The 27,673-nt window shown below is 49.1% G+C and overlaps 13 protein-coding genes across 13 annotated transcripts; 4 read left to right on the plus strand and 9 right to left on the minus strand.

Annotated features, from left to right (window-relative positions):
- Nucleotides 1-252: 252 nt before the first annotated feature.
- Nucleotides 253-1,548, minus strand: N7455_008049 (putative aminotransferase; the record flags this gene model as incomplete). The annotated part of the gene is made up of 1 exon (XM_040955712.2): nucleotides 253-1,548. The coding sequence occupies one exon, from the start codon at nucleotides 1,546-1,548 to the stop codon at nucleotides 253-255; it is 1,296 nt and encodes a 431-aa protein (XP_040813851.2).
- Nucleotides 1,549-2,514: 966 nt separating this feature from the next.
- Nucleotides 2,515-2,781, plus strand: N7455_008050 (Zn(II)2Cys6 transcription factor domain-containing protein; the record flags this gene model as incomplete). The annotated part of the gene is made up of 2 exons (XM_065605796.1): nucleotides 2,515-2,598; nucleotides 2,659-2,781. The coding sequence occupies 2 exons, from the start codon at nucleotides 2,515-2,517 to the stop codon at nucleotides 2,779-2,781; spliced, it is 207 nt and encodes a 68-aa protein (XP_065460745.1).
- A 230-nt stretch (nucleotides 2,782-3,011) lies between these two features.
- N7455_008051 (fungal specific transcription factor domain-containing protein) lies at nucleotides 3,012-4,803 on the plus strand (the record flags this gene model as incomplete). The annotated part of the gene is made up of 3 exons (XM_040955680.2): nucleotides 3,012-3,613; nucleotides 3,670-4,292; nucleotides 4,350-4,803. The coding sequence occupies exons 1-3, from the start codon at nucleotides 3,230-3,232 to the stop codon at nucleotides 4,801-4,803; spliced, it is 1,461 nt and encodes a 486-aa protein (XP_040814035.2). The 5' UTR covers nucleotides 3,012-3,229.
- Nucleotides 4,804-5,069: 266 nt separating this feature from the next.
- On the minus strand, nucleotides 5,070-6,673 carry N7455_008052 (MFS transporter; the record flags this gene model as incomplete). The annotated part of the gene is made up of 3 exons (XM_040955535.2): nucleotides 5,070-5,725; nucleotides 5,777-6,314; nucleotides 6,386-6,673. 3 exons carry the CDS (start codon nucleotides 6,671-6,673, stop codon nucleotides 5,070-5,072), a joined length of 1,482 nt encoding a protein of 493 aa, XP_040813833.2.
- A 248-nt stretch (nucleotides 6,674-6,921) lies between these two features.
- Nucleotides 6,922-8,230, minus strand: N7455_008053 (uncharacterized protein; the record flags this gene model as incomplete). The annotated part of the gene is made up of 4 exons (XM_065605797.1): nucleotides 7,681-8,230; nucleotides 7,495-7,632; nucleotides 7,344-7,438; nucleotides 6,922-7,282 (listed from the first exon to the last, which is right to left on the minus strand). The coding sequence occupies exons 1-4, from the start codon at nucleotides 7,975-7,977 to the stop codon at nucleotides 6,922-6,924; spliced, it is 891 nt and encodes a 296-aa protein (XP_065460746.1). The 5' UTR covers nucleotides 7,978-8,230.
- A 728-nt stretch (nucleotides 8,231-8,958) lies between these two features.
- N7455_008054 (SDR family oxidoreductase) lies at nucleotides 8,959-9,908 on the plus strand (the record flags this gene model as incomplete). Its single annotated transcript, XM_065605798.1, has 2 exons — nucleotides 8,959-9,655; nucleotides 9,709-9,908. 2 exons carry the CDS (start codon nucleotides 8,959-8,961, stop codon nucleotides 9,906-9,908), a joined length of 897 nt encoding a protein of 298 aa, XP_065460747.1.
- A 296-nt stretch (nucleotides 9,909-10,204) lies between these two features.
- On the minus strand, nucleotides 10,205-10,891 carry N7455_008055 (SIMPL domain-containing protein; the record flags this gene model as incomplete). Its single annotated transcript, XM_040955549.2, has 1 exon — nucleotides 10,205-10,891. One exon carries the CDS (start codon nucleotides 10,889-10,891, stop codon nucleotides 10,205-10,207), a length of 687 nt encoding a protein of 228 aa, XP_040814016.2.
- Nucleotides 10,892-11,112: 221 nt separating this feature from the next.
- Nucleotides 11,113-11,701, minus strand: N7455_008056 (GFA family protein; the record flags this gene model as incomplete). Its single annotated transcript, XM_040955693.2, has 4 exons — nucleotides 11,113-11,363; nucleotides 11,429-11,492; nucleotides 11,552-11,598; nucleotides 11,650-11,701. The coding sequence occupies 4 exons, from the start codon at nucleotides 11,699-11,701 to the stop codon at nucleotides 11,113-11,115; spliced, it is 414 nt and encodes a 137-aa protein (XP_040813934.1).
- A 702-nt stretch (nucleotides 11,702-12,403) lies between these two features.
- On the minus strand, nucleotides 12,404-14,293 carry rlmA (SRF-type transcription factor RlmA; the record flags this gene model as incomplete). Its single annotated transcript, XM_040955690.2, has 3 exons — nucleotides 12,404-13,960; nucleotides 14,020-14,176; nucleotides 14,238-14,293. The coding sequence occupies 3 exons, from the start codon at nucleotides 14,291-14,293 to the stop codon at nucleotides 12,404-12,406; spliced, it is 1,770 nt and encodes a 589-aa protein (XP_040814007.1).
- A 1,776-nt stretch (nucleotides 14,294-16,069) lies between these two features.
- Nucleotides 16,070-19,967, plus strand: N7455_008058 (DUF1708 domain-containing protein; the record flags this gene model as incomplete). The annotated part of the gene is made up of 6 exons (XM_040955607.2): nucleotides 16,070-16,256; nucleotides 16,336-16,493; nucleotides 16,556-16,649; nucleotides 16,702-16,930; nucleotides 16,989-19,363; nucleotides 19,421-19,967. The coding sequence occupies 6 exons, from the start codon at nucleotides 16,070-16,072 to the stop codon at nucleotides 19,498-19,500; spliced, it is 3,123 nt and encodes a 1,040-aa protein (XP_040813988.2). The 3' UTR covers nucleotides 19,501-19,967.
- Nucleotides 19,968-20,012: 45 nt separating this feature from the next.
- On the minus strand, nucleotides 20,013-21,082 carry N7455_008059 (ThiJ/PfpI family protein; the record flags this gene model as incomplete). Its single annotated transcript, XM_040955661.2, has 4 exons — nucleotides 20,924-21,082; nucleotides 20,607-20,844; nucleotides 20,139-20,526; nucleotides 20,013-20,031 (listed from the first exon to the last, which is right to left on the minus strand). The coding sequence occupies exons 1-4, from the start codon at nucleotides 20,999-21,001 to the stop codon at nucleotides 20,013-20,015; spliced, it is 723 nt and encodes a 240-aa protein (XP_040814036.2). The 5' UTR covers nucleotides 21,002-21,082.
- Nucleotides 21,083-22,391: 1,309 nt separating this feature from the next.
- On the minus strand, nucleotides 22,392-22,970 carry N7455_008060 (uncharacterized protein; the record flags this gene model as incomplete). Its single annotated transcript, XM_040955552.2, has 1 exon — nucleotides 22,392-22,970. One exon carries the CDS (start codon nucleotides 22,968-22,970, stop codon nucleotides 22,392-22,394), a length of 579 nt encoding a protein of 192 aa, XP_040813864.2.
- A 1,917-nt stretch (nucleotides 22,971-24,887) lies between these two features.
- Nucleotides 24,888-27,430, minus strand: N7455_008061 (putative sucrose transporter; the record flags this gene model as incomplete). The annotated part of the gene is made up of 8 exons (XM_040955629.2): nucleotides 27,017-27,430; nucleotides 26,846-26,871; nucleotides 26,518-26,762; nucleotides 26,375-26,441; nucleotides 26,250-26,321; nucleotides 25,996-26,185; nucleotides 25,827-25,939; nucleotides 24,888-25,774 (listed from the first exon to the last, which is right to left on the minus strand). The coding sequence occupies exons 1-8, from the start codon at nucleotides 27,112-27,114 to the stop codon at nucleotides 24,888-24,890; spliced, it is 1,698 nt and encodes a 565-aa protein (XP_040813997.2). The 5' UTR covers nucleotides 27,115-27,430.
- Nucleotides 27,431-27,673: the final 243 nt, after the last annotated feature.

Genomic DNA, 27,673 nt, shown 5'->3' on the forward strand with positions numbered 1-27,673 from the left:
GAAGGAACCTTCCAAACTCGGAGCGGAGCCATGGCCCATGGGACGACCAACTTGCCTTAGATATAGAGAGAGGAAAGGAACTATCTCAGAGCTACGACTAAATACTGGGAGCAAACATGCAGTGGTCAGCCACTTCTGACAACAGCGCTCCAGGTAGCTTTGCGGAAAGGCGGCCCAGGTTTGATTTAGCACTTGAATCAACAAGTAGAATCGAAACTAATGCAGTTTTGTGGTAATGATATGAGACTGTTTCTATTCCGCGAGTGCCGCGTGTATCCTTTCCAAAGCCACGCTCAAATAGTCATGGCCCTGAGTAAACACAATTCGGAACCAGCCATCCTTCTCCGACCCGAAAAGAAATCCGCTGGCCAAAAAGACCTTCTTTTGCAAAAGACGCTGCATGACCCGTTCCCCAACATCCTCGCCCTCATCCTCCGGGTGAAGCTCGCGGTATCTCTTTCCCAAGTTCATCCAGACGAAGAATGCTGCGTTGCATCCTGTGGCATATTCAATTCCGTGGTTTTTCAGGTAGTTCGCGGTGTATGCATAGGATTCTGAGAGCAGCCTCTGATTTTGCTGAATATACCGAGTGGTGAATTCAAAGTCTTCAAGCATGAGAGAAGTCAAGTGATCCGTGATTCCAGAAGCATAAGAATAAAGCGCCGGGCCCGCCAATGCCGCATGGACATCACGATTGGCCTGGGAAATGATGACACCGAGTCGCATACCGTTTGCACCAAAGTCTTTGCTCATACCCCAAAGGACGTGAACCAGACGAGGGTCGATAATGCCAGTCAGATCAATGGAGAGGGCGGATTCGAATTTGACAGGCGGTGGAGATTCATCGACGGTATTTTCAAAGACAGAAAGCGCATAAATTTCATCACTGATGAAATGGATCTGGTATTTCTGACAAAGGCGCATCAACTTAATGAGCACTTCCCTGGAATAGCATCGTCCGAGCGGATTGTGAGGATGGGCTAGCATCAAAGCCTTGACTTTCTTTCCCGTTGTTCGATGGAACTCCAGTAACGCTTCTTCGTACTTATCCACGCCGTCGAGGCCGAGAGGATCGTGTTCTCCGAAACTAACAGGAACCACGGGACTCCGCGAACGCAGCGAGATATCAGGAATGAACATGCCGTAGTACGGTCTTCCTAACAAGATTCCCTCGCCGGGATCGGCGAATGTCCAGACAACATGCTCGACTGCAGACGAGACGCCGTTAGTCGCCATGACATGACTGGACTCGAGAGGCGTGACTGGCTTCAAGTTGTGGTTCAAGAAGGCGGCGATGGCGGCCTTCAATCTGAAAGAGCCGCATCCGCCGTCGTTGTATGTGAGATACTTTGCTGGTAGCTCGAGCTTTTTGTTGATAAATTTTAAGAGCTCGGAGTGCATCAGGGTGTTCTCTGCTACACCCACGTTGACATATCCGTTGGGGTTTGTGGATGGGTCCCACAGGTCCTTCATCACGTCCCACATGGGATTCTCGGATCCTGCGTCGACGACATCTTGTGCCCGGCGGGAGAGAACTGATTGAGTCATTTTGGAGGTTGTCTCGGAAGAGTTTTCACAGGTTAAAAACACGAGGGAGTGAGTGTAGAGGATGAGTTGAAAGCAATCAGTAAATTAAGTTCTTTAGATATCCACAGGGTCGGTTACTATCGGCCGGAAATGGTAAGTCTGCGTATCTCCATGTGGAGAGCTGATTGATATGGATTGTCATAGGGCGTATACGAAGTGGGTCCTACTCTACCAACAGATTATGTACTATTCACCACCATTTCATAGAGAACTCATTGAGAATTCGTGTTCCGGGGTGCCAGGGCCCTGGGGGTGAACTCCACCTATACATATACACCCGACCTTCTAGGCGCGAGATGGCTTTCCCTTTTTTAGTGCTCACCCCTTGCCGCTTTTTGGTCGCTAAGTCCTAGTATTATATAATCATTCAACTCGCTCCCGAGGTCGGCGCAGTTATCACCTGATCAGGATCGAGCAGCTAAGTCAGCAGCTCACCCGTGGACCTCACCTGGGCAAATGCATAGTAGTTCAGCACTCTTGAACGTTGTCCTCTCAACCTGGCGGTAGATCCTAATTATTTTCGGCTTGAGCTGAAAGGGCAACATTTATTGGGATTACTATTTTGCGGCTATACCTCCATTCAGGTCGTCAAGTCTCGTATCCATGATACCGTCTCTACATAGTTGCGGGAAATATCTAGCCCTCAATCTAGGAACATCTCAAAGCCCCCAATTGAATTGATTGTAAATCCAGTTCAGCCTCTTATTTTAATTTTTTTTTTCCAAGTCTCCCAAGCTATCTGAGAAAAGGCCATGAAGAGAGCCGAATAGCAAGACCTTCGGACCTCGCGTGCCGAGCCCCGACTGTCGTTGGCCTCAACTTTTCATTCATCACTTTTATTACCTCTGAGCTTGTCATTTATTCTGCTCCAATTTATCTCTTTATTCTTTCCTATCACAATTGGCATCATCCCAAGCACTTCTCATCATGCAAAAAAGCAGGAAACGCTCCCGTCTCAGCCCCGAGGTTGACTCCACAACACCTGCCTGCAATCAGTGCCGGTCGCGTAAGGTGAGCGTTCTTACCAACAGAGTGGCTATATGGATCATATAGTAATGTAGTGCCTTTCAGATTCGATGCGATCGCATAAAGCCAGAATGCTCGACCTGTCGCAAAGCTGGTGTCCTCTGCGACTTTTCCGCCTCGTTCAAAAGAACGAATCCGGCCAAGCAACTGTACAACTCACCACGATAGCTTTATTCGTATACGCAGAGGAAGAAGACTAACTGGTATAGGGTACAGGATTTCTCGTCAGTACTCGGCCGGTTGGATCATGTAGATCGATCACTGATCCGCCTGTCTGAACAAGTTGAGTCGTTGACGGCAACGTCTACTTCCAGGGAAGAGCCATTCCTGCTGCCTAACACCCAAGACCAACCTGTACCAGGCACCAACGAGGCAAAAGGGAGCTCGAACGCAAGAATATGACAGGTTTTCTTGACGGGGGAAAGTAGCGAACATCCGTACGGCTACCCTGCCGCTCTATGTTTATTCCGCGCCTCGCAGAAGTTGCTTAAGGCAACCCTTTATACCAAGTCCCCGTCTCTCAGCGGTCTCTTAGCGCAAATTTCGCAAAATAGTGGCTTACGGCCATCGCTAATGCGCCATTGTGAGACTTTTCCGTTTCGAAAGAGGTGTGCTGATGGGGCCCATTGCTGGCGATCAACAACCTATCTCGGCGCCTCCTCAGGATGTCGTGTATTCCTTGCTCGATCGCTATCTCAATCACATCAACCTTTTTGTGCCAGTGTTTGAGGCTGATGATTTATATGCCGCCATCCGAGAATGTTTCCAATCTGATGGCCCTCCCATCAACCCCGCCTGGCTGGTGTGTTTGAACTGCATTGTCCTGTTGACGTTGCAGTTGGATTGCCAAGTGGCCCGGAGATCCGGCTTCAAAATCAACCCGTGGAGTAGTAGTTCACAGGTAATTTCGGACGCCTTGAGCAACTGCTATCGAGCCCTAGACGACCCGCACGTGCTGTCACAGCCAACAGTCCTCAACATTCAGGCTCGCATCATGCTGGTAAGAGAGACAGTCCTATAGGTGAACCATGGGCATAGTTGTGTTAAATTTTGCAGGCTCTGGTGACACGAGAGTTCTTTATCACTTCAGCATTCGAAAGGGCTTGCTCCTCAGCTTGTCAACTTGCGCGGTCGATGGGCCTTTACCGGTCTGTGGGGATGGATGAGAGTGCGCTAAAATCCCGCGAGCGACTCTATTGGATCCTATACGGTATGGATAAGGCCCGGTTTTTCTTCAGTGGTAATTCTCCCGATCTACATTTCTTTGACTCCGAGTTTCAGCCCCGTCTATCTACCTCGGATATCTCCCCTGCGATGCACTTCCATGCCATCGCATCACATATGATGACTGTCTGGGAGGAAATCTACATCGGCCTATACTCAGCAAGAGCGGTACGGTCAGGGGCAAATTACCGCAAAGATCAAGTACATCGATTGCAACGTCTTTGTGATGAGTCTCTACCTTTAATCCCTCCACTGCCGTCCCACAACCCTGGCCTACGTCTGATGCAGCTGGAGGTGAATTATTGCTATCATGTCAGCAAAAGTTTGGTTCACCGTTGCGATCAGACGGTCGAGGGACGGCAGATCACGCACGATCATGCCGTTTCGGCCCTTCAAATTATGACTGATGTGTTCGAGGAGCCTGTGACACCAAGCAGCTGCCTTGTCCTGGGCCGGTAGGTGCCCTAGCATCCCCGATATCCAGACCCCCGAAGCTGATAAATTATCGACAGGATGTTCCAGAATTACCCGCTGGTTGCATTCCACGACCTTTGTGTGCGATACCTCACAGGAGATGGCGCGGTCGACTCCGCGGCCATAATTCCACGAATAATGAACCTTCGTCGTCAATTGGACTCCATAGATCATCAGGAAGTATCCAGTACATATGTGACGAAACTCCATCAGGGAGTCGGTTGGTGCACTGACTTAGTTAGCATTGTTTTCGACGGCGGTCAGAGTTGGCAGCCCGCCCCATTCCTACTGACCCCGTCGGCGACCAATGATTCCAGTGATCCTCAGAAATATGCGCCGGTCGGTTATGGCTCTGCAACTGAGTGGATGGAAAATGAGGATAATCCAACCCACGAGCAACCATATCCCCTCGGATCGTTTCCATCGCCGGATTACTTCTTTGACCCTGCACTTTTTGAATCTTTGCTCATGGAAGGACATTTCAGCTCGTAGAATACACGTTTTATGACAACTCATAATAGTATTTCTTTATATTTGTTAATTATGACGCTCACTTAGCCATGAAAGCTGTACTATATCCAAACCGCCATATAGCTGGTAGCACTGCACACACCCTTGCTTTCCAGCACCAACGACCCGGGGATAACCCGACTAAATACATATCACAGACCTCAAATGAGGTTGTAAAGGCCACATAAAATCCGGATGCAACATTCTCTGCCTCAAATTATCCCCCACAACTTCTCTGGTGTCGTCTTTCAAGTTTTGTTGGCCGACATGCGAGACCACATCCGAATTTTCTGTCCATTAAATAAGAAAACAACTGGCACAGGAGCCAAGGCGACAGCCAAAAACGCCAGAAGACTAGTAGCCCAAGGGAAGCCCAGGTTGTGGTACATAGCATTAGCAAAGAGAGGAAATCCGGCCCCGAAGCAGCTTCGAACCACCGTATTGGCAGAGATCGCGCTGTTCGCATAAATCAGGTACACGTCGACAATGTATTTCAGACCAGATATGAAAATGGCAAACATCGACGACGACACCAGCGCCGGTGCCACGATTTCCGCGCCCCAGGAAATATGGGGGTTGCTGGTCCACGCGAACCAGAACAACCCAATGGGCAGTCCAATGGCGCCGACGATCATAGGCGGCAGGCGACGTTCCGGTACAGATTTACCTGGTGCTGAATTTACCTGGCGTGCGAAGATCGTAAGGGACCAAGTGAACATGCCCACCAGCCCGATGATAATCCCAACGAACAAACCCAGGAAGGAGAGAGATCCGATCTGAGGCTTCCAGCCGCGTTGCTCCACGAACGAGATTGGGAAGCCTTGAAAGAAGAGGAAGAGTAGCCCGTACAGGAATCCCATGTATAGTGTGACCAGGATCATGATGGGCTCTGTTGCAAGGAGAACTATATGACTAGTCAGAGGGTAGAATGATCAAAGTCCGTGAGACTACTTACTCCACGGGCGCACGAGATACACCTTGACAAAAGAGTTCATCGTCGTCTCACTTTCCTCCTCCTTACTATGCAACGCCCAGTTCTTCGTTTCAAAGCGAAGTCGAGCCGCCTTGGCCGTGAGTAGGGTCGGTCCAAAAGTCTCAGGCAGGACGATCACGGCAAAGATCGAGAAGCTATAAGCAACAATCATCGTGATCCACATGGTCCATCGCAAGCCAAGATAACTCTGGGTGATGAAATCGCCCACAATGGGTCCAATGACGGGGCCAACGAAGGCCGTGGCCACGAAGCAATCCAACGAGATCCCGCGACTGATTGCAGTGTCCCACACGTCTGTCAAGGCACCGCCCGTCACGGCCATAGATGACGCACCAAAGGCACCGCTAAAGAATCGTGAGATCAATATTGTATAGAAATTCCGTGCGAGGGCGATCGGAATGCAGAAGGTTGCGAATAGCACCACACCGCTGAGAATGGGCCATCGACGCCCGTACTTTTCTGATAGAGGGCCGAAAATCAATGGACCGGTAATAAACCCCTATACGCAGAAGGATATGACCGATTAGCTATAGGGATTCTGCTAGGGAATGTAGAAAAAGGGAGCTATACAATTAGAAACATGGTGGTGGTCAGAACGGCCAGCTCCGAGCTGACATGGAATTCCTTCTCCAGCGATGGAGCAGTACCGCTCATGACACTGGAACCGATATTCACAACCAAAGGCAGCATAATGAGCACAAAGCTGACGAATAATTTGTACTTTAGGGACCAGTTATGGGGATTTTCGAGGTCGTTCGGGCCGTCCCATTCTACTATCCATGTCGGCTGTGGGGGATCGGGACCCTTCTCGGCATTCTCGACATTCCCAGCGTTCTCGGTAGAAGAAGTGCTCGACATTTTGTGTGATTATGATTGATTTTGAGCGCGGTTGAAGATCTTTATCTATATGTGACTGACGGCGGAGCTCGGCGGCCGCGCCCGAGTTAATGATGTGCGTACGCAGGGGATCATCATTTATGATCCATTGATTAATCGGGAGTACGGCACATATCTACAAGGAACAGATAGGCGTAGTTAATATTATACTCCCGGAGGTGATAGCAGCATCTAATCACCGCTGGGTTTCTTGTATCCAAAGCCACTCACTACACCACCATAGAGGCAGCAAGCATAACAAGCCCACCAAACCCATCCATTCCCTCGCACCACTCTTCCCAACTTGCAGTAGACCTTGCTGGGTTGCTTGCAGTGATAGATGTATGGACCAGCGTTGTCCCACCGTGATTCTCACCAAGTTTGACCAAATCCCCGCTGCCAGCCAAACCAAATTCAGTCTGAACTTCGCCTTCTCGTTGGCTTTCTGACTTCCACACAGCCTCATTTCCTGCTTCCCAAAGGTGCTTCTTTGCTGGCAGGGGTGCGAGAACCAGATCCGTGGGTAAATCACACATTGTTGCGGGCTCAAAGTAGAACAGCATGTTGAAGACTTTGTAAACAACAGATAATCTAAAAAATTAATCAGTGTCTGTTCGATGAATCCAGTACAGACTAGTAGTTAGGGACATACCTTCGTCTCGATTCCTCAAAAAGCCAATCTTCCCAACTTCCGTCGAGACTAAAGTTTCCCGCAATGTCACTTTCAGTTAGTTTTTGAGCCACAACCTATATTATAGTATTAGCACCAGGTCAACAGATCGTAAGGTGTTGCCTAGACTCACTGTAACTGCCGCAATTAAAAGTGAATCGAAGCCATTGTATTCCGTTTCTCCGTCGTCAAGCCGTATAATGATGTAAATAGCTAGGGCTTGCATAGCAGCAAGTAGCTCCCATTTCGACAATGTCGGACCCTGGGAATCCTAATTAGCTTCTTTTGCATTGACTTTCCAAACCACAACACCTCGCACCTCATCGCACAGTCGTTCACACTCCATGCGCACATTTCTCCAGAACAGCTTTCGATTTCCCTTCATCTCGCCACTGATCATATGCACCAAATTGATGCAGTTGATCAGTGGTTCCATGGAAAACTCGGAATGCACTAAGGATGGATGGATAAATGGCGGAAGAGAGTTGTGGCGCAGCATTGTGAAAACATAAGATTTTAGCGTATGTAGTAAGAGCTTGGTGGTTCGTTCTATTCCAACGTTGATCTTTGGTCTTTTAATGAGTGAATGGGGCTTGGTCGTCGGGGATGCTGGCATTGACCAATTGGCATCGATAGGAATATTGATTTGGAATTCTTGGTCAATCGGAGGCGAGACTGGAGAGACTAGAGAACCCCCAGTCCAGGGATGTAGGTTCGTCTGGCTTGTATAGACATTCGAAAATTCCGCGAAGTTGTAATCTGGTACATCCCAGTTAAGATATTCGCGTTCAAGCTCTGTAATCTCTTGGTCTACAACAACAAGCTCATCATGGCGAATCGTATCTCTATTCAAATCTGCTTGATAATTCGAAAGATTCAAGGAATTGCCGTTCTGGGCATCGGACTTTTGAGATTTCGGTGACTTTGAGCCATACTGGCATTCAATGCCCTTGGTGGAGCATCTCGAGCACTTGGGCCACTTCTTATCGCAACGTGTCTTCGTTTTTGCACAAAAATGACAAGATCTTGGTCGAGGAGTATGACCGACGCCTCGAGATCGACAATAGTACCCATGTCTCTTCAGTGTGGACTCTATAATCCACTCAATTTAGTAAGTTGGGAGACCAGTTTCTAGTAGCGGTGAAACTTGCCCTTATCGAACGGTTTGTTACACTCAGTGCACCGCAAGACGGGTTGGGTAATTTTCTCGGACATTTCAATTTAGACTGTCGTTTGTATATCCCGAAAATCATAGATTGATTGTCCTATTAGGAAAAGTCCATCGGGGCTGTCTGGGGGATGTGAGGTCCTGGGTGGGGTATTTGTCAGCTCGGGCGGGACATTTTGTAACTAAATGCCGTGATTCAACGACCCCGAATCTATCTCTAGCCACCCATGTTAGTGAACAATTGTCAGCAATGCTATCTACTCGAATGTCGAGTCAATCTTGTAATTCCGATGAACCGACACTGGCAAATTGCCAAACTCCGTGGCCTAAATGAGCTACACATATAAGAATGGACGCCGTCCTTCAGAAAGCATACTCTCCATCAACAAGCAAAACTAACATTTCGATTCATAAACACATCTTATAGCCATGTCAGCCCCATTCCCATCCCCAACCACAAAATGGCACTCGGAAGCCTACCCGTCTATATCCCCCAGCCGGCCGGAGCTTTCTGCCAAAGGCAGAACACTGGTCGTGACCGGAGGGGGTACGGGCATCGGATCAGAGATTGCTCGCCACTTCGCCGAAGCAGGCGTATCTCGGATCGCCCTCCTTGGCCGCAGAGAACAACCGCTTCTCGAGACCAAATCCTCCATTGAAAAGACGTTTCCCAACGTCGAGGTATTCGTGGCCCCCACCGATGTCACGAACAAATCCCAAGTGGACGCAGCTTTTGCTGAATTCGCTGGTGACGGATCAATCGATATTTTGGTTAGCGGTGCAGCTGTCATTGGTCCGCAGGAGGCTGTGGGGAATGTCGACAGCGACAAGTTCCTCGAAGCTATTCAGGATAACCTCAAAGGTTCACTGGCGGTTGCCCAGGCGTTCCTTCGCCATGCATCACCTGATGCCGTTGCTATCGACATCAATTCATCTGCTGCGCATGTGAATTTCGGTCCGGGGTTTGCTTCTTACAGTGTCGCCAAATTTGCTGTATTCCGACTTTGGGATTCTCTGGCTTTTGCGAATCCAGGTATCAGCGTGTTCCATATCCAGCCTGGTATTGTGGATACCGCAATGAACAGAGAGGCTGGAGGTGTTAAAGCCATTGGATTTGAGGATCATGGTAAGTCAATACTATATTTCTGAAAAGGGTGAACATGAAGCTGATTTCGGTAGTCTCTTTGCCGGCGAGCTTCAGTGTTTGGCTTGCAAGTCCCGAGGCTCGCTTCTTGAAGGGAAAGTTTTTGTGGACAAACTGGGATGTTGATGAGCTCAAAGCTAAGGCCAAGGAGATTGAAGAGAGCAATCAGCTTAGTATTGGGCTTGGCGGGTGGCCTTTCCAGGATGCCAGCTGGAAGTCAACATGGAAGGCTTAACCTTGGAACCTTTCCTATGGCTCTATTTTCCTGTATTTTGAGGATCGTGTTTTGGCCTTGGATTAATTAGGGTCCAACAGTCGAGTATCAATTCAAATTTGTATTTCTTTTTCTTGACGTCAATGCCAAGCTTCGGCGTGAAGCTATCATCCTCCCCACATCAAAAGCCGAACCCCGAACTACAGAGACCCATAAATTTGAATTGCGTACCACACACCAAATTCAAACCTCCATTCTACCCGTAACCATGGCCCTAGCCCGCCATACACCAAACCCCGAAACCCAAAAAGCACCCCTCATTCACACCACATAGACCCACGCCGCAAAGCTTCAAAAGAAACCTCCACAGCACAATTAAACACGATATCCTGAGGCATCAAATCCACCCCACTGGAATGCCGATACGTAGGCCTCTGCGGATACGCCGCAGGATTCAAAGGCTGAGGCTCAATTTCCTTAAGTTCCACAGCCTCAACCTCCTCCAAATCAATAGCCGCTGCGTACTGATTTGCCTTCATAACGGCATCGAGCAAAGCCCCCTTCCGCGCCTGCACACTGACCTCATGATTAGTAGCGTCGGTGAGGTACCAGGAAACATTATTCAGTCTTGCGTTGTGATATCTATCTAGTTTCTGCATGAACTTGTGCATCTCGTTGAAGTCGCAGAAGACGGCGTAGAATGTGATGGTGGCGTTGTGCACGAGGGGTCTATCTCTGGGGTCTCCTGTTAAGTTGTTTGCATTGGGATCCTTGGATGCGAGGTGGATGTGACTGGCGGAGATGCTTGATACTGCGGCTTCGGGTTTTATGGTTCTGTTTTCTTCTCGTAGGCATAGGGCTTCTAGGATTTCGCGGAGGCTGTTGCAGGTCGAGATGACTTCTCGAGAGACGGTTTCTTCGGACTCGCCGGTTGATTCTATTATGAGGTGGATCATTGCTCGTTCTGGGAAGCGACGGGCGGTGTAGTGGCCTCGTAGAGTCATGGTGAAACATGTCATGGTTTATGGTTATTTGTTATTTGATTAGGTATGAAAGGGGATAAGGGATCAGGATGAAGGTAGAATTAGGAATTTGAGGGTTTAAATAGTTATGAGGACACCAGACGATCGAACAAACATTGGGAACCTCTATGGAGAGTCTCAAGTGAGGCATATGAATATATTCTTCTCGGATATAGAACACGTTTTGACCAATATAAAACCACTCAACCAAGCAATTGCTCCTGCTTAGCACCCTCAACAGCAGCAAGATAAGCCGGACGGTCCTTAACATAGAACTCGACATCAACCTTTCCTTTGAGATTAGCCTCCCCGCCGTCGAGTGTTCCAGCCTTGACGCAAGTCATATCGGGCATGATCTCCAGTTCTGTGTAGATACTTGAACCGCAGGTAGGGCAGAAGAAGTGCTTATTGATTTTTCCACTGTTGCCAACTGCATTGTAGGAATTGGGGGTTCCTGTGTAGAAAGACGAGAGGCGTCAGAAACTAAGAAGTTGATTTTGGGGCAAGGTGTAGATTTACCCTTTGTCACTTTGAGGCTGGTGCGGGGAACGACTGCATTGGAGGTAAATGCACCACCGGACCACTATTCATTCAGCATTAGAGTATGTTCAGGTTCATTGGTATATCAGTACTGTATGTTACCTTCTGGCAGTCGGTGCAGTGGCATAGGGCGGCCAGATATGTGTCAGCTAGTATGCTGTTAGCGTTGGAAGTATATAGGTTTCGAGCAATTGATATACCTTCGACGGCGTAAGTAACACCGCCGCACATGCAGCTTCCAGTGAAAGTCATTTTGAGTTCAGGATAGATAGATAGTAGTTATACTAGTATGTGTGAGGAAGCACCTTGGTGGAATCAAAGTGGCAAAAAGCGGGGTTGGTGTCAGGCTTTTATACTTCGCATTGTCCTTATCCTTTCGGTATTTGATCTTCGATCGAACACCGAAGTGAGGGGTTTAAGGGTTCTACTCCTCAATCAGGGAAATTGTAAGTTTACTGTTTAATAGTGTGGAAAGGAATAGACATGGGCAGGCAGAAAAAAAGATTGGCATCATTCCTAGAAACAAGAACCTGCTTTACATACATCATCCAAGAGTCAAAGCAGTTAAACAGACCCAACGCCAGGTCTGCCAAAAACGTGAGATTAGAAAAATCAAGAGATAAGAAATAAAGGAAGGTAAAAAGTTGACACAAGACAGCACTGGTGTATATCACTTCAAGATCCAAGTAAGAAACGTCATTGTAAAGAGAATAAGACAGAAGGAAAATGGCGAAAGAAAGGAATGACAATAACCGGGGTATAGAGAGGATACATGGACTGCGAAGCTTGATCGAACTAGAAATGGAGAACATTCAAATGCCCCCGGGGCTAAAAAGAGTTATGGGGTATTGACAAGAAAAGTGAGATTGGATGTCCATACGGACAGGTCTCTTGATCAAAATGCCAGCACTTTACAGTATGGGGGACAAATTCCCCAAGGGAAGCCAAGCATCATCAGGTTTTCGGCTTTTTATGTGTACCTTCCCCTGCGGATCCACTGTCGGGGCTTTTTCTCTTCTTGTCTTGTTCGTCTTCTCGAGAAAAGCTGGGACCGCTTTGCACTGCCGGAGTCGGGAAGGTGAGGGGACTGGGCAGCATATTGGAGTCTGGGCCGGACCGACCAAAGCCCCATTCGGGGAAGAAGCTGGAAGGTGATGGGAGGAGGGCATCGGATACAAAGCGACTCGGCAGGGCGGATATGGGTGTTTCGATGTTATTCGAGTTATTCCCATTGTTCGGATTTCCACTATTGCTGCCGTAGGAGTCGTTCCGCGCTGCGGCCACGGGAGGAGGCGGTCGCGCGAACGGATTTGGAGGCCCTTGCGCTCCCGCACTCAGTATTGCACCGGCGGATGGCGACGGAGGGGGTAAGACCACGCCTGGAGGGCCATTTTCAGCACTACCTTTCGCAGGCGTGGAGGTTTTATTCCCAGCAGAATCGCGTGACGAGTCGGCCGTGGCACTGCCACCATCGGAGGTTTCGCTAGGAATCTGCACCTTCAACTGTGGTCGTTTTGATGGCAACGGTCCGCTGTTAGTTCGGGATGGTGGTTTGATTTTTGGCGTCGAAGCAATTGGCCCTGGACGAGGAGCCTCCGTCGCAGCTCTGACAGGCATTGATTTGGAACCAAGCGAAGCTTGTGGTAGTGCTTCGACCTTGAGAGAGTTGTTATTGTGAGGCTCATATGATCCCGCTCCAGCTCCAAAATGGCGGGCGAGCACCGATCCTCGATCATCAATAGGCGTGAAAATACTCCGTGATTTCGATAGCGACTTCATTTGGGGTGGCGACTGGCTGTGCTCTGCTTTCATCGCAGAAGAATCATCTTGCGGGTGCTCCGAGCCAGGCCGTTCTTGGTGACCATCAGGCGCGAACCCTGGAGGCATCGAATTCCTCCCATGCTCCTGCATGTATGCCTGCTGCACGTGCTGGTGGGGCCCCGGAGGCATTCCTACGGGATGGCCGTGTTGTTGGAAATGCTGTTGGCCCTGATGCTGTGGTGGCATTTGCTGGGGCGGTAAACCGTGCTGGTGCATAGGAGGCGTTCCTTGGTGTTGTCCTGGTGGGTGTCCATAGTGCGCAAACTGTCCCGGTCGAGGTTGCTGGTTCATAGCGTGAACATTCGGATTGTACATGGACGGATTCGGCATATACGTGAACCCTCCATTCTGCGGGCCAGGCGGTGGCGGCGGTGGAGGTGTACCATGTTGCTGGGGGCCTAGATTTGAACTGACTCGGCGGATGTGATTCCTTGAGGAGGGACGCGAAGTGCCTTGCGGTTGCGGGGTTCCATGACGTGTCATGGCATGATGGATCGGGGGTGACGCGGAGGGTGCATGATTCATGTGCTGGAAGACGGGCTGATTTTGGAGGTGAGGGGGGATGGCGGGGTGGTTCTGTTGAACTGCTTGGATGTCCTCGGGAGCCGGCGAAGCCTCATCTTCCTCATCATCGTCATCTCGCTTACCCGCGAAATCTTCCGGGCCTTTATGCTCGTGGGGAGGGCCAAACTGAGAAAGAACTACCAGTTAGAGAATTTTCGGGATGAATCGAAGAAGGTTCTACTCACATATTGATAGCGACCAAGAGCATCATGCATGTCGCATGATGAATACTCGTACAGTTTCTTGTTGTGGCCAAAAATAATGACAGCTACATCCACGGAGCACAGGACAGCGAGCTCATGCGCCTTCTTGAACAGACCCCCCTTTCGTTTCAGAAACGTGCTATAGCCGAAGAATCTCCGATTAGCGACTAGAATGCTTCAAGTGGGATGATTCAACATACACTGAGCGGTTGCGGTCATCTTTGATGGCCTTGATCTCAATCTTTCTGCGACCCATGATGGATAACTACGGGCGCATCGATTGCGCACCGATAGCAAGATTGAGAATAAAAGGTACAGGAAGCCGCGGAGCGACTTGCGAGATACCTCGCGCGATTATGATTTAATTAGCCAAGATGTAGAATCGACGTGATGGCGATCCTAGCCACACGGTGGCACACGGGTGTATGTGAAGAAAGTTCGTCTCGGCACGAGGATATCTGAGGAATGGTATGACTAGTCAACAAAGGGATCCGAAACCAGAAATCAATGTGGTTTCAATGTAAGAAACCCTGTAGATAGTTGAAGAGGGGGCTGGACGCGACTTGAAAACAATGGAAGACCCCCCGGAGTTCAAAGAACAGTGAACCCGAGGAGATGGGAAAGGGTTAAGGGGCGATAAAAGGAACCAAAAAAACGAAGTAAATGAATGGGAGCGGAGAAAGGATGATTGACGATGCAGGAAAGGTTGATTCTAAAGATAGAATCGAGGGAGGAGGACCTGAGAAGATTTACTCGCTGACTCAGCCAAGCCTTAGGCGCCGGGATTTCTATATTTATCTTTTGTCTCAGCGTGTTGAAGGACAGCCCTGGAGGTTACAAAGTACCCATTACGACTAACTACAGTTAGTCTTGTCCCTGCAGTGGCTTGTCACAGTGGAGTCTTCCCCTCCAGCTCCTATTGGGTTTTAGTTTATCCTACAAAGTACGGAGTATTCCGTAGTATTCTTTCAGCTCTTCAACCCTGTACCGGAGTAACCTAGGGATGGGTCTATGATGTCAACCCGGGGAAGCGATACAGTATATAGTAGAGGTAGATTAAAGATCCACAGAGATGTCAGATTTCTATTTGAAACTAAAAAGCGATCAAGCTATCAAGCTATAAACCCATCCATGGATACCTGGGTTCTAGTCCCGTGATATAGCTCTATATCTCCCTATAAAGAGTAAAGCGCCAGATCTGTATAATCTGATCTCAAAGCCGCCATTTGCATCTTTTAAGTTAAAGTAGACGTATGTATTTTGACATATGTATAGGTAGGTCAAGTACATCCTGTCAGTACTTACATCTACGTGATTGGCTCCAATGGGGAGATTGGGCAGGGAAATAATTAATATACATCTCGACACGTCTGAATGATAGTCCCCAATAGAATAGACCTATAACCCGTATACTCCGTACACATAATATACATACATAACCTTGGATCCCCCAAACCCAGATTAGAAAAATGATCATTGTCCGTATCATTCATTCTGATTCTTCCCAATTTCAACTTCAATTCCTTTTATAAAATTAAAATTAAAATTAAAATTAAAAAACACGAACGTTGAAATCCTTTGTGTGGAGGCACCTAACGGAGTCGAGACTCGCGGGTAAGTTTAGTTTGGTTTACCCCTGAGCTTCGTGACTTCAGTTTTTTTTTTTTTTCCACTTCTCTTCCCAACCCTCGTTTTTCGTTTCTTTTCCTTTCCTCTTGTTGCTTTTCGTTTCTGAGGTTTCTTGTGTGGTTCCCACTCTAAAGAAGCACAGATCAGATCCCAGACCAGGGATCCTTTTACTTTGTCCTGCTGTTACCGGGGCTGCAGGACATCCCGGACACGCCTAGACGTTTTAACTATTCACTCGGTATAATTTACCGTGTCGGTTGTCTGCATTCTGTCATTCGAGACTTCTTGCTAATTAATTAACAGAAGTAAAGGAAAGACAGAAAAAAAAAAAAGCGGACCCTCAATCCCTCCCCCACAAGCCGTTTTCTGACACGCAAAGTCAATTGTTAGTCGCATTCCCGACATGTCCTTCTTTTCTCGGGTGTTTCGGGGCAAGGACTCCACTGCGACAAAGAAGCAGGCCAAGCCCACCGCGGTTAACACAGCCCCCGCGAAGCCCAAATGGACCGATGCATGGCAGCGGACAGAGGTTGCGCCGGAAGAAGTCCAAGACCTTGTACGAGGGTGTGTGCATGAGCTCAAGGCCAGAGGTAGGTGGATTGATATCTTGACCGTGGAATACGGGCCATACGGGCCATTGTTCGGATTGCTGATCATTTGTCTCTACAGCTCTTGACACGCCATTCCTTCTCCTACCGTTCCGTCCTAGCTCCGATCCCAGTGCAGCTCGCACGTTCATTCGCAATTACTTTAATCAGTCTTTCGATAAGGGCTCGCCCGTCAACGGAGATGCCTTGTCGCAGGAGCTCCGGCTCACTGAGCCGATGGTGAGGGATAATTTCTTCCCGGGGGTTACCAGGGGGGTTACTAACGTTGATGATCTGAATAGGTTCTTTGTGGTGTGATGAAATGGTGCTGGAGCAGACTCCCTGGCGGTGTCGTCACTTGGGAGGCGTACGAGACCTTCAAGATGGGCGAACATGGTATGCGATATTGAATGGAATGCGGGGAACACACGCGCTGATGGACCTTTAGATTCGGATATGGCCCGCGACGCTTTCTCGACTTTCATTCCGATCGGCGGCGATTCCGATGCACGTACCAATATTATTCTCGACTTCTTCGACCTTTTGGCTGCCATTGCGGCCCATGGAAAATCCAATGGCTTGGGAGGTCGCAAGCTTTCCCGATACGCTGGATGGTGGGCGTTTGAACATGTTGATACAGGCAATGGCTTCGAGGCCGCCTATAAGAACTGGGCTGCGTATGGACCTTCCATTGATCCAATATCTCCAGATGGTATTCTAACATCAGATCTCTAGTGCCGCCGATGCTACGAGTCACTTGTTCTTCGCCTACCTTCGTTCGTTGTCTCCCGATGTCCATCGCGGCGTGAGCGGCATCTCATCGCTACCCATCTCTCTCCAATCACTCGTTGAAGCGACTGAATACCCCCCTGAAACCCCGACTCTGTTGCAAGTTACGACGACCAAGGTGGTTATGATTGTGGAGAATGTTTCCCCGACGCCATTTTCCTTGTTGCGACGCGCCAAGAACTTTGAATACCGCGACGACGACTGGCACTTGCAGGAGTTTGCCAACTACGAAGACCCCGTCAGCGCATTGACCGACGAGTGTCTCCGTGTTCTCAGATGTATCTCATCTGCGAACCAATCCAGCGTCTCGAGTACCAAGCAGTCCACCAGTTTACGGGATGCATCCTGGTCTCGCTTTGAGGATATCGGTTTCGGTGGTTCGATCGACTCTGACCCGGAGGATGAAGCCAAGGAAGCTGCTCCGCCGGCGACTGGAATGACTACAAAAAGTGGACCCGCGGGAAGCTTGCAATCCGTTCCTCAATCTGGAGGAGGTGACCTTGGCCGCCCCACAACCCCCTCGTGGGCAGACTTCATGTCCTCCGGATTCGCGGATGAAAACGGGTTGAAGAGCCACGTGAGCCCTCTGCTCTTGCCTCCTGACAAGGTTCTACCCCCCATTGCTTCTGCACGTGGCATGAGCTCCCAGTCGCACAAGCGCTCCCTGGATATCGAGCCGGATCTCGAGCCTGCCGAGTTGGCGAGTATCACCACCCTAGACATGGACGACTCGTTCTGGTGGGTTTGGATCAGCAGCCTGTCGGGTGATGAGCCATCTGCCCGCAAGGCTGTGTTTGGCCGATGCGCGCTTCTGGAGACTAGAATTCGGGATACCAAATGGCTGATCCTTGAAGAGCAAATCAAGGGTGCTGCCCCAGAGCCCGAGGCCGGTGCTCAGATTGTCGAGAAGAAGCGATTCTTCAGCTTTGGTAGCCGTAGAGGAAAGCTCAGTCGCCGCAAGTCGTCGGCCAAGAAGATGCCTAACATTGAAGACTCGTACAAGCGGCCCAATAACCAGGGAATGCACAGCAAGACCAGCATCGGACCGGACCAGCACAAGCGCATCCAGGAAGCTGCGGCCGCTCTGCAAAAGAAGCACCGCGAGCAAGAAGCGGAAGCGAAAGAGAACCGCGCCGCTCCCAATAACAGCCGTTACTCCAAGACCAACTCCGTCATGACCCTTCAGCCTGCCATTGTGAATGAAGCCTCCCAGGCTATGAAGTGGACTAAGAACTACGACAAGGGTGCCTTCAGGGCGGCATATCTCAATGACGACCGCGCTGGCACTGGTCATCTTGAAGAACTCCAGGACGCCCCCGAGCCGATTTCGAAGGACACCAAGGAGGAGCCTGCCACGCCGTTGGCACCTCTTCCAACCAACACCACAAAGAGTGGTCCCCCGCCACTTCCCAAAGAAGCTGCTGCTGCTGTTTCCACTCCTCTTCCCCCTTCTCCCAAGGAAGCGCCAACCAAACCTATCAATGGCGCCACCCCCAAGGAGGAGAAGCCTATCACAAAGCCTGCCGTTGTTGAACAACCTGCTGAGCGTCGAGACTCAGTAGACGAGGCGGGCAAGAAGCTGAAGAAGAAGACTGGCAATTCTGCCTTTAAGAGCATGTTTAGCGCCAAAAAGAAGCCCGAACAGCAACAGCTTCCCGTGAAGACCGCTGATATTAAGGAAATCTCCAATGTGGCAGCTACTCGTGCAGCCCTCGAGGCCAAGGCGAGAGCAGCTCAGGAGTCTGGTCCCGTGAAGAAGAAGCCTCTCCCTCCCGCCGCCGCTGCCGCGGTTACGCCCGTGGCTACTAAGGCGGAAAAGCCCGCATCGCCCGAGCGTGTTCAACCGACCGTCAAGGAACCTGCGGCAAAGCCCCCAAGCCCGACGCAACCCTCCGCCTCTCTGAAAGAGAACGGTGCGCCGCCCAAGACCAGACGCGCCGTCGAGTATGATGCTCTCTCGCGCGTTGGCACCAATGAACGCGACGCGGCCGATCAGGAGTTCTCTAAGTTCGACCAAGGCCCCTTGAGTGATCAGCCTGCTTTCGTCCCCGAGGATTCTCCCGTGGACGACAAATTTGCAGTACAGAAGACCGAGGTTCCCCAGACCCCGACTAACGACAATGGTGTCCGCCCGGAGACCGCCACTTCGCCTGACTCAACAACCGAAGCTACACAGGATCGCTGGAAGGCGATCCGCGAGGCTGCTGCCCAGCGGACTGCCGCTGCCAATGAGGAACAGGCGCACGAGCACGATACCGAGGCCAACACCCGGACTAGCCAGTCAGAGCGCACTGACGAGGGAGATACTAGTGGAGAAGAGAGTGAGTAGTAATTCCCATCCGCAAAGCTGACCCCACACTAACAATTTGTCTTCACAGCCATTGAAGCCCGTGTCGCCCGCATCAAGGCCCGAGTGGCCGAGTTGACCGGCAACGTCGAGGACGGACAAAGACGCTAGTCTACGACTTCCCATACCCAATTTTCCTTTATTTGTCCAAATCATTTTCCCCTGGCTCTCTATTCGCTATGATCCAGGAAATATCTTTTGTTAATCGTATACCCTTCTCCCGACCAGACATTGGTCGTGTTTGCTTATTGAGCGCGGTCTGAAGACCGAACAACGTCCCCATTTTCCATGATCTGAATATGGACAGACCGACGAATACTGCGATACGATTGATGGATTCCTTTTTTTGGTTGTGACATCTGTTTATTTTTCTTTTCTTTTCTTTCCAATCTCTCTTGACCCTTCTCTAGTCTCTGATCTTCGACTCAACAAATCTCCTCCTGTCTTGGTTTTATTTCCTTTCCCATCAAATTTGGGCTGCTGTTTGTTTTTTTATGTCCGTTGCTCTATTCCCCTTTCGCTACTGCTATTGATTCTGGTTTCGCTGCCAATATGAATCGCTTTGTCTTTGAATTAAAGTACTATCTATGAATATGGACCTCTTACTTATTTCAAGCATACAATCAAAACCAGAATAATATACTAATAGCAATGTTTGAATAACATGACCGTAATATCACATTTCATTTCATACATAAATACCTTTTCCTCCGCCTATTTCCAATTTTAATCCCTAAAACTAAAACTACAGCCCCAAAGCCTTCAAAATCGCCTTCCCAACCCCAGTCGCAGACCCAGGATTCTGCCCGGTAATAATCGTCGACCCGGTCCCAGCCGCTTTACCAACAACAACCATCTCCCCCCAAGGCTCCGCAGCCTTAACATACTTCCCACCAGTAACCCGTCCAAGCTCCGTCTCCAACATAAACGGCATCGCAGCAGACAGATGCACGGCATCTTCCTCGTCATTCGAGAACCCGGTCACGCCCACGCCGGAGATGAGGGGTACGCCGGAGGGTGCTTTTGCGTTTAGCAGGACACAGGGACCGTGGCAGACGGCTGCGACGGGTTTGTTGGCAGCTGCGAAGGTTTGGATTAGAGCCAGAGAGGTGGGGTCGTTGGTTAGGTCGAACATTGCTGTATATATATGAATTGTTTTGTTAGAGGGTGTTATTTGTAGAGATATGAGAGAAGAGAGGTAAATGCAGGCAACTCACGTCCATGGCCACCAACGTAGAAGAGAGCATCGAACTCGCCCGCGCGCGGGAGAATATCCGCTAGCTTGTGCGTGTTTGTCCAGAGGGCTTTTTGTTCTTTCAGGAATTTTTGGGAGATCTCGTCTGACTCCGAGGCTTTTACGGAGGATGGGTCGAGGGGTGCTTCGCCGCCATTTGGTGAGGCGATTGTTAGGGAGACTTTGTCGTGGAGGACTTCGTAGGGGTGGGCGAATTCGGGCTTTGGGGGTTTATTGTTAGTATGAGTTTCATTTTGGTGCTTAATTGGTACTTGAATTGAAGCAATTGGAGGTACATACCAGATACCAGCCGGTTGGGTTACCGGTGGAGCCGAGCTTGTCGTGGGAGGTGAGGACGACGAGGACTTTGGGTGTCATTTTGGGTAGTTTTTGTGTAATGGGAATATAGATGAAATAGATGAAATAGTAGGGATAAGTTGATTGTTTTAATGATTCGTTTTTTTAGTCGAATTGAGGATGAAAAGTGGCTATGAGCTTTTTTATATGGTCTCTCTCCCGCTTGTGGCGATGGGCATCACCAGTATCACTATCCCGTCACTGACTCCACCTTGGAAGGTTAATTGTGGATTACTCATCCAGGCAGATCTTATATGATGTCATCATATCGATGATAGCACGTGCATATCTGAGTCACATGACCTATATTTGCTCAGCTTATATAGAATAAATAGGTTATGCCAGGCAATAACTCGGGTAGTGCAGTAGTTAAGAGCAATGTCAAACTTGCAAGGTTGCCCTCTTGACGAGCCACAGGCCTGGGTTCGATTCCCCTTGGAACCAAAGTTCGTGGTCGGATGATCATCTGGGTCGTGTACTGCTGGGAATCACCCTCTTCTTTTTTTTTTACCTCTTTATAAAAAGGTAAGTAACAAAATAAATTGTGAATGAATTATAAACATAGATAGAGCCTTTAAGCTTTTAAGCCATTTACCTAAATAATATGCCAAGTAATATATATGGGATCTATATAAAATTAAGGTTATTCCGCCTCAAGCTATCCCGAGGTCCACTGATGTTATATGTACTCCGTATGTTGTACTTCGTACTTTGTACATATGCAACACGCTAGTCTAATCACGTGCAACCCTTCTCTTTCATGTTACCCCTTTTTTACATGGACATATATCTTTTTCATGTTCTCAACATTGATGATCATGGATGATGGGTGATCAATATTCCAAGATACGTCGATGGATACTTTGGATATCGGGACGGCACCGGTGGGGCTACCATATTTGAACGGTTCCAAGGTTTGGACCTCAAACTCCCCAACAGACCTTCAGTGTAAATGATTCATTCGCTAAAAACCCATTTCAAATTCCCAGGTTATTCAATCCTTCGCCTGTCTATGCTAAAAAAAAAAAAAGAAAGAAAGAAAAAAAACTTTCAAATCCCCAGGCTATCCTTCGCCCATCCTATACCAACAAGAACTCCAAATGACCGAAACTCCCAAACCTCATTATCGTCAGCGTCAATCTCAATCTCAATCAAACATCCTGTGACGTCGTCCCCGGTGCTCTTTCATGTTATCCACACGGCCAAAGGCCTGATTACACTCCGGACACTTGACGGAGCGATGTGCCACATGCTGTACTTTGATATGGCGCATCAATGATGCATGGCTGCTAAACGTCTCGCGACGTGTACAGCCTCCCCAACCGCACTTGAAAGAGCCGTCCGATACACTGAGATCAGAAGGACAACTATTAATAATGAAATGGGAAGAGTGGGAAAATGTGACTCGGACTCACTCTTGTTGCTGGGGGTCACCATGCACAAAATTTGACTCCACAATAGCAGCTTCACTATCGTGCTGATTTGGTGGGGATGTCTCCAGGGTGGAGGGACTTGGTGTCGAGGGCCAGGTATGAGTTGAGGTTTGACCCGGGCTGAGATGGTCTTCGGTTCCAACCTCGGTGTCGCTACACCGCATGGTCGGGGAGGTCTGCATGTTGCCCTGGTAAAAGTTGTCCGCCGTGGGGTGACCTATGGCGGTATGCATCGTCTGTCCGGGGTGGAGAGACCTGGAGGAATGGCTCATATAAGGGTCGTAATGAGACCAATTTGCAGAGGGTACAGGTCTGTGTCCGACCGCAGAGGTAGGTGGTTGGGTTGGCGTAGTCCAGGTGGGACCAAGAAACGCGGAGGCGTGGCTCGCAGAAGGGTCATAAAGAGGCCAATCTGTAGAAGGGAGAGATGACTGTCCGGCGAAATGGGGAGGTGGTTGCATAGCAGAAGTTTGAGCATGGGAATTGCGTTTCTCACCGCTAGGTTGGAATATTTGGCGTAGCCGTAAATATTCTTCGAGGTCTGAAGTGTATACCATGATGAATAGAAAAGAGGTGTATTGGAGATCGCTGTAGGGAGTAGTAGGAGGGAATCCAGGTAGTGCCCCTAAATAATCGTTAGTAAGTATATAATATTTATATTAAAAAGGCTTTATTGTAACATACCTAAAATATTATAATATCGTGTTTAGTGGAGCCAGGCTCACTCCTCTCAACGATGAGCCCAGGAGATTTGGCGCGGGTGGGGTCTGTTCCCAACCTTGGCAAATGAGGCCGTGCAGCAGAAATATTGACAAAAGTTCCGATGCCGATCCAAGCTAATTAATAGAGGTAGGTGGTGGAGTTTTGGCAAAATGCAAGCTTATTACTCCATACCGCCACACCGCATTAAATGAACTTCAACTTTTTTTCTTTTTGTAATGGCAGTACTCCGTAATAAGCTTGCATATACAAAAGTTGACGTGTAACAGTCTAAGCTTTGCCGTGGGTCTCTGCGGGATTCTGTGGTCAAACATTCAAATGTTTCTTGATCTTAATTGCAGTTTGGGAAGTAGAGCCGCTACTGCGTAGAGCCGCTTCCGAGGCCCTCTTCTTTGCCTTCCGATCCTTTCCCTCTGCTTCCCCTCATTTTCCTCCCCTTTGTTCCCCCTTCGCCTCTCTTTCGCCTCCCATTTCAGTTTCCCTGATCGGCTTTCCTAATGCACCTCCTCATCAGGTCATCTTCTATTTCCACCTCTTTCCTAACCTCATCTTTTCCTGGATCATCCTTTTCATTCCTCCCATACTCCAGGCTTTTCTTCTTGGAACACGTATTACCGACGCTAGGTTAATGAAGTTTAGAGGCTTTTATCGAAAATCTCGCGATATCTCTACTCCGTAGTAAAATCAATTATAATAGTAATTGTCTAGAAGTCGTAGCCTGTTGTTCACATAAGAAAAAGATACTAAATGAAAGATATTAACATCCTACTTATGTACCATGTTCAAATCAGTTTATGCTTAGCAGATGCGATCTTGGTCAAAAGGTTCCGGGAACCGTGCCAAGCCACTTCCTAGAGTAGAGTAATACCGAAACGGAGATTTCGAAACACATAATGTTAGGTAACTAGCGGTTGAGATCCGGGTTACGCTTAGTTACGCTTATGCGTTGGCGGTCGGAGAAAAAGGGGGTACACAGCCACACAGCCCAACGAGTAGATAACACACGGAACACGGAGCCGCAAGCATGTTGAATGTGATCTAATCTTGAACGCCACATTCGTCACATCCTACGGAAGAAGCGGTTAGAGCAAATCCGATGGACCTGAACCTCGTCGGGTTCGGTCCAGATCCTCCTTTGCATGTAGGTTTGGGATTCAGGACAAAAAAAAGAGGATAGATCAGAAAATAAACATTATTATGAAGCGAAATGCTCTTTTGGGTTTTGGGTATATATACTGCGCAGATCCGATCCATCACGCACCCCCCCCCCCCCCGAGCTAAGGTCCCATCGATTTCCGAGTAACCAACGAGCGTTAGGTGAGGTCACCTGCGAATCCTGAGCCCTAACTAAAACTCACTCTTTTGAGTCTGACTTTAAGCGCCCTCATAAAATCGGCATCTACGTGGCATTTGGGGATGAGCAAGTCCCATCTGGTAGAGGAAATAGAGTACGTATAACTAGCTACCTAGGTAGGTATGTATTATGTATGTATTATGTATGTGCAATGCCAAACCAAAGAACAGAAAGAAAAAGACAAAAACTCCTTTTATGGAGACAGATGAAGGGCCCAGCTGACTGTACATGTAGACTCTCTCTCTATCAGTGTGTACACAAACCCCAAAATCCCAACCTTAGTCAAGACAAGGCTCGCATGCAATATACACCGGGTATCGAGCAAAAACCAATAACTATTCATCGCAACAGATCGTAATTTTGCAGTTTCCACAGCTTCCGCTCTCTGCACTGCTTGTGCTCATAGTATATACCGCAGTCGACGGGTAGCCTCAGCCGCCACGAGCGCGCTTATTGCCCCGATGAAGAGACAGATAGAGATGGCGTTATACCTATCCTTGTCGAGGTTCATCCACGAATCTGAATTGTTATCAGATGTAGGCTCTGCACCTGGTTCGAGGATGCTGAAGACAATCCAACTGATGAAGGTTCCAACGAATTGGGGTAGGGTCGTGTACACATTCAGCACGCCCAGGTAGATACCGGCTAGTTCACCTGTTGACGGGATATTGGATGCATGTTCCTCCTCGTCGGTGTCACTGTCGGTGGAATCGTGGTGGTTCAGTCGGAGGACATCCAGCTCGGTGTCGGCGGCGTTGTTGCGTATACTTGCTGATGTGATCATTGTCACGCCGGATCGGGAGGATGGTATGGCCGGGGAATAACCGCCCATTGTTAGTTTGTTGATTTCCACACCCATAAAGGCGAATGGAGCCCAGCCGCTGATTGCCCAGGGAATACCGCATACTGCGACTAGGAATGTTGCGAAGGCGCGGGAGTGGGCTAGAGGGGCGAAGATCATTGTCGCGGCGAACATGACGTGGGAGATCAGCCAGGCGGTTTGGAGGTCGGGTCGAATTGCGGTGATGGCTTTGAGAACTGCTGCTACCTTTGGTGGAGGTCGTGCGGTGAATCGTGTCCGTTTGGTGTCTGGTTGCATGATACAAAAGGGTAGGAGTACAGAGCTGAGGACTGTGATGGATGAGAAGACCGTTAATGAAAGACTGCCCACGCGGCCGACTTCACCAAGCATGTCTGTTGCTTTGGCCATATCGTCTTTTGGTACTTCGTAACGGAAGTAGGTTTCGCCAACCCAGGTTGTGCTGTAGAAGAGGAAGGGGAACCAGCCTAGTTGATGTTAGTATTGTTGATTTCCTAGTAGGTGTGGAATTTCCCATACCAATCCAAGCCCAGAATTGGGCCCAGCAGATTGCTTGGATGCGAGGCGGCAATTCGAAAGTAGTTTTGAAGAGTTGAGAGAGGACCTGAATAGCACCAGCACTTCCATCATCCCTGTTATCACGGAATATTAGTTGATGGCAATGAGTAATGGTTCGAGTACAACTCACCTTGCTGATATCAGAACTCGTTCTTTTACCGAGTATGAGGTGATTGCCACTGCCACCATCAATGACAAAGCAGCGATCACTGTCATCTGCTTGAACTGCGTATCTCCAAGGAAAGTACCAAAGATACTAACAGTATCGATGGCACCAACCACATAAGCAAAGAGCTGGCCAATGGCAGACATTCTCCCGGCTATGTTGCACACAAAAAAAGGTCAGTGGCGTTTTAGGCTGAGACATATGGGGAAGGGCCATACCCCATGCGGATCCAGCTTGTTGCGATGGAATCGGTAGCGTATCCACAATCAGACCGCGACAGCACGCTTGAACTAAGACATTGTAAGCCACCTTCAATTAAGGTATGAACAAGTGTGCCACTTACCAACGTTGATGGAGAAATCCACTGCATAGATACTCACCACAGCCAGCGCAATTGTGCCATTTTTGGCCTGTGTAAATTCAATATTAGTTTCCACATATCCATAGACCTAGCCAGATGAGTGTCCCAATAAACAGGATATGTACCTTTTCCGGATCTTTAACAAATAAACCAACAATCTCTTTCGTCCACCCCAAGACAAGCAGACAAAAAGCGACAACAAGCGATCCAAAGACCATGAAAGGTCTACGTCGACCCCATTTCGATCGTGATCGATCGGCAATAACTCCAATAAGAGGTTGGATAATCAACCCAGACAACGGGCCAGCAATCCACACCAACGAAGTCTTAGACTTCGTCAAACCGAGTTGAAGAAGGTAAGGTGTACAATCTAACCAGAAAACAAATCAAGTCAGCGATCATATCCTAAACAGTCCCAATGGAGAGACTATTTGGAATGTGGATAGCTCTTACAGGTCATCTCAGTACCCCACGTGAACCTATTCTCAAGGAAAACCCAAAGTCAGCCACAGACACAACACAACGATCCATGGCCTCCAAAAACAAGCACGGGCTAGACAATGTCGCGCAACATCTAATCCGCTATATCCGACCGAAACCAAACACAGAGAGGGTGATACGCACTGCAATCCGACCAAACTAAACGTCAAAAGCGCCATCCTGGTGGACTCATTCCGGCCCTTGATGGAGGGCGTCCCCGCCCACCTTGCAGCCTGCGGCATCCTAATTATCCACGTGCTATCATGCACTCAGTTCTCCGCGCTCGCGCTCATGAACCAAACCCCAAAATCGGAAGGTAGCCGGTGGTCTAACCAGTGACCGAATCAAGTCGAAAACACCCGTCGAGAAGAGACGCGCAATATCAGAATCGAAACAACAAAGTGTGTGATACTAGCAAGGTCGGGGATGTGTTCCGGGGATTGAGAAAGGGGCCGGAAGGTGTCTAATCCTTTCGGGGAATTGAGTCGCGTGCTCTTTTAGTGCCGTCGGGGGAGCTCGCGGGGGCCGAAACGGTGCACGGTACGTCCGGGATTCGTCGTTTGTTGACGGCGCGGGTTGGGGGAAGGGTTGCTGGGTTGCGACGGAGGTATCGATGGGTGTCTTTGCAGTTATCGAAAATCGTCTATGGGAATTATAAGAGAGAGAAAAAGACCCTTTGTCACAGTTGAAGAGGAGGGAGAGAAAATCCGTGTTGGCCTGAGCGCCTCTATGCGGGCCCCCGGCCTTATCGATTCATTTAATTTACGAGAGACCCGCCAACCCTGGAACCCTTATGCCGAT

The sequence above is a fragment of the Penicillium solitum genome, assembly GCF_028829755.1.
Source record: "Penicillium solitum strain IBT 25940 chromosome Unknown utg000005l_segment0_segment0, whole genome shotgun sequence".
NCBI classification, from domain to species: Eukaryota; Fungi; Ascomycota; class Eurotiomycetes; order Eurotiales; family Aspergillaceae; genus Penicillium; species Penicillium solitum.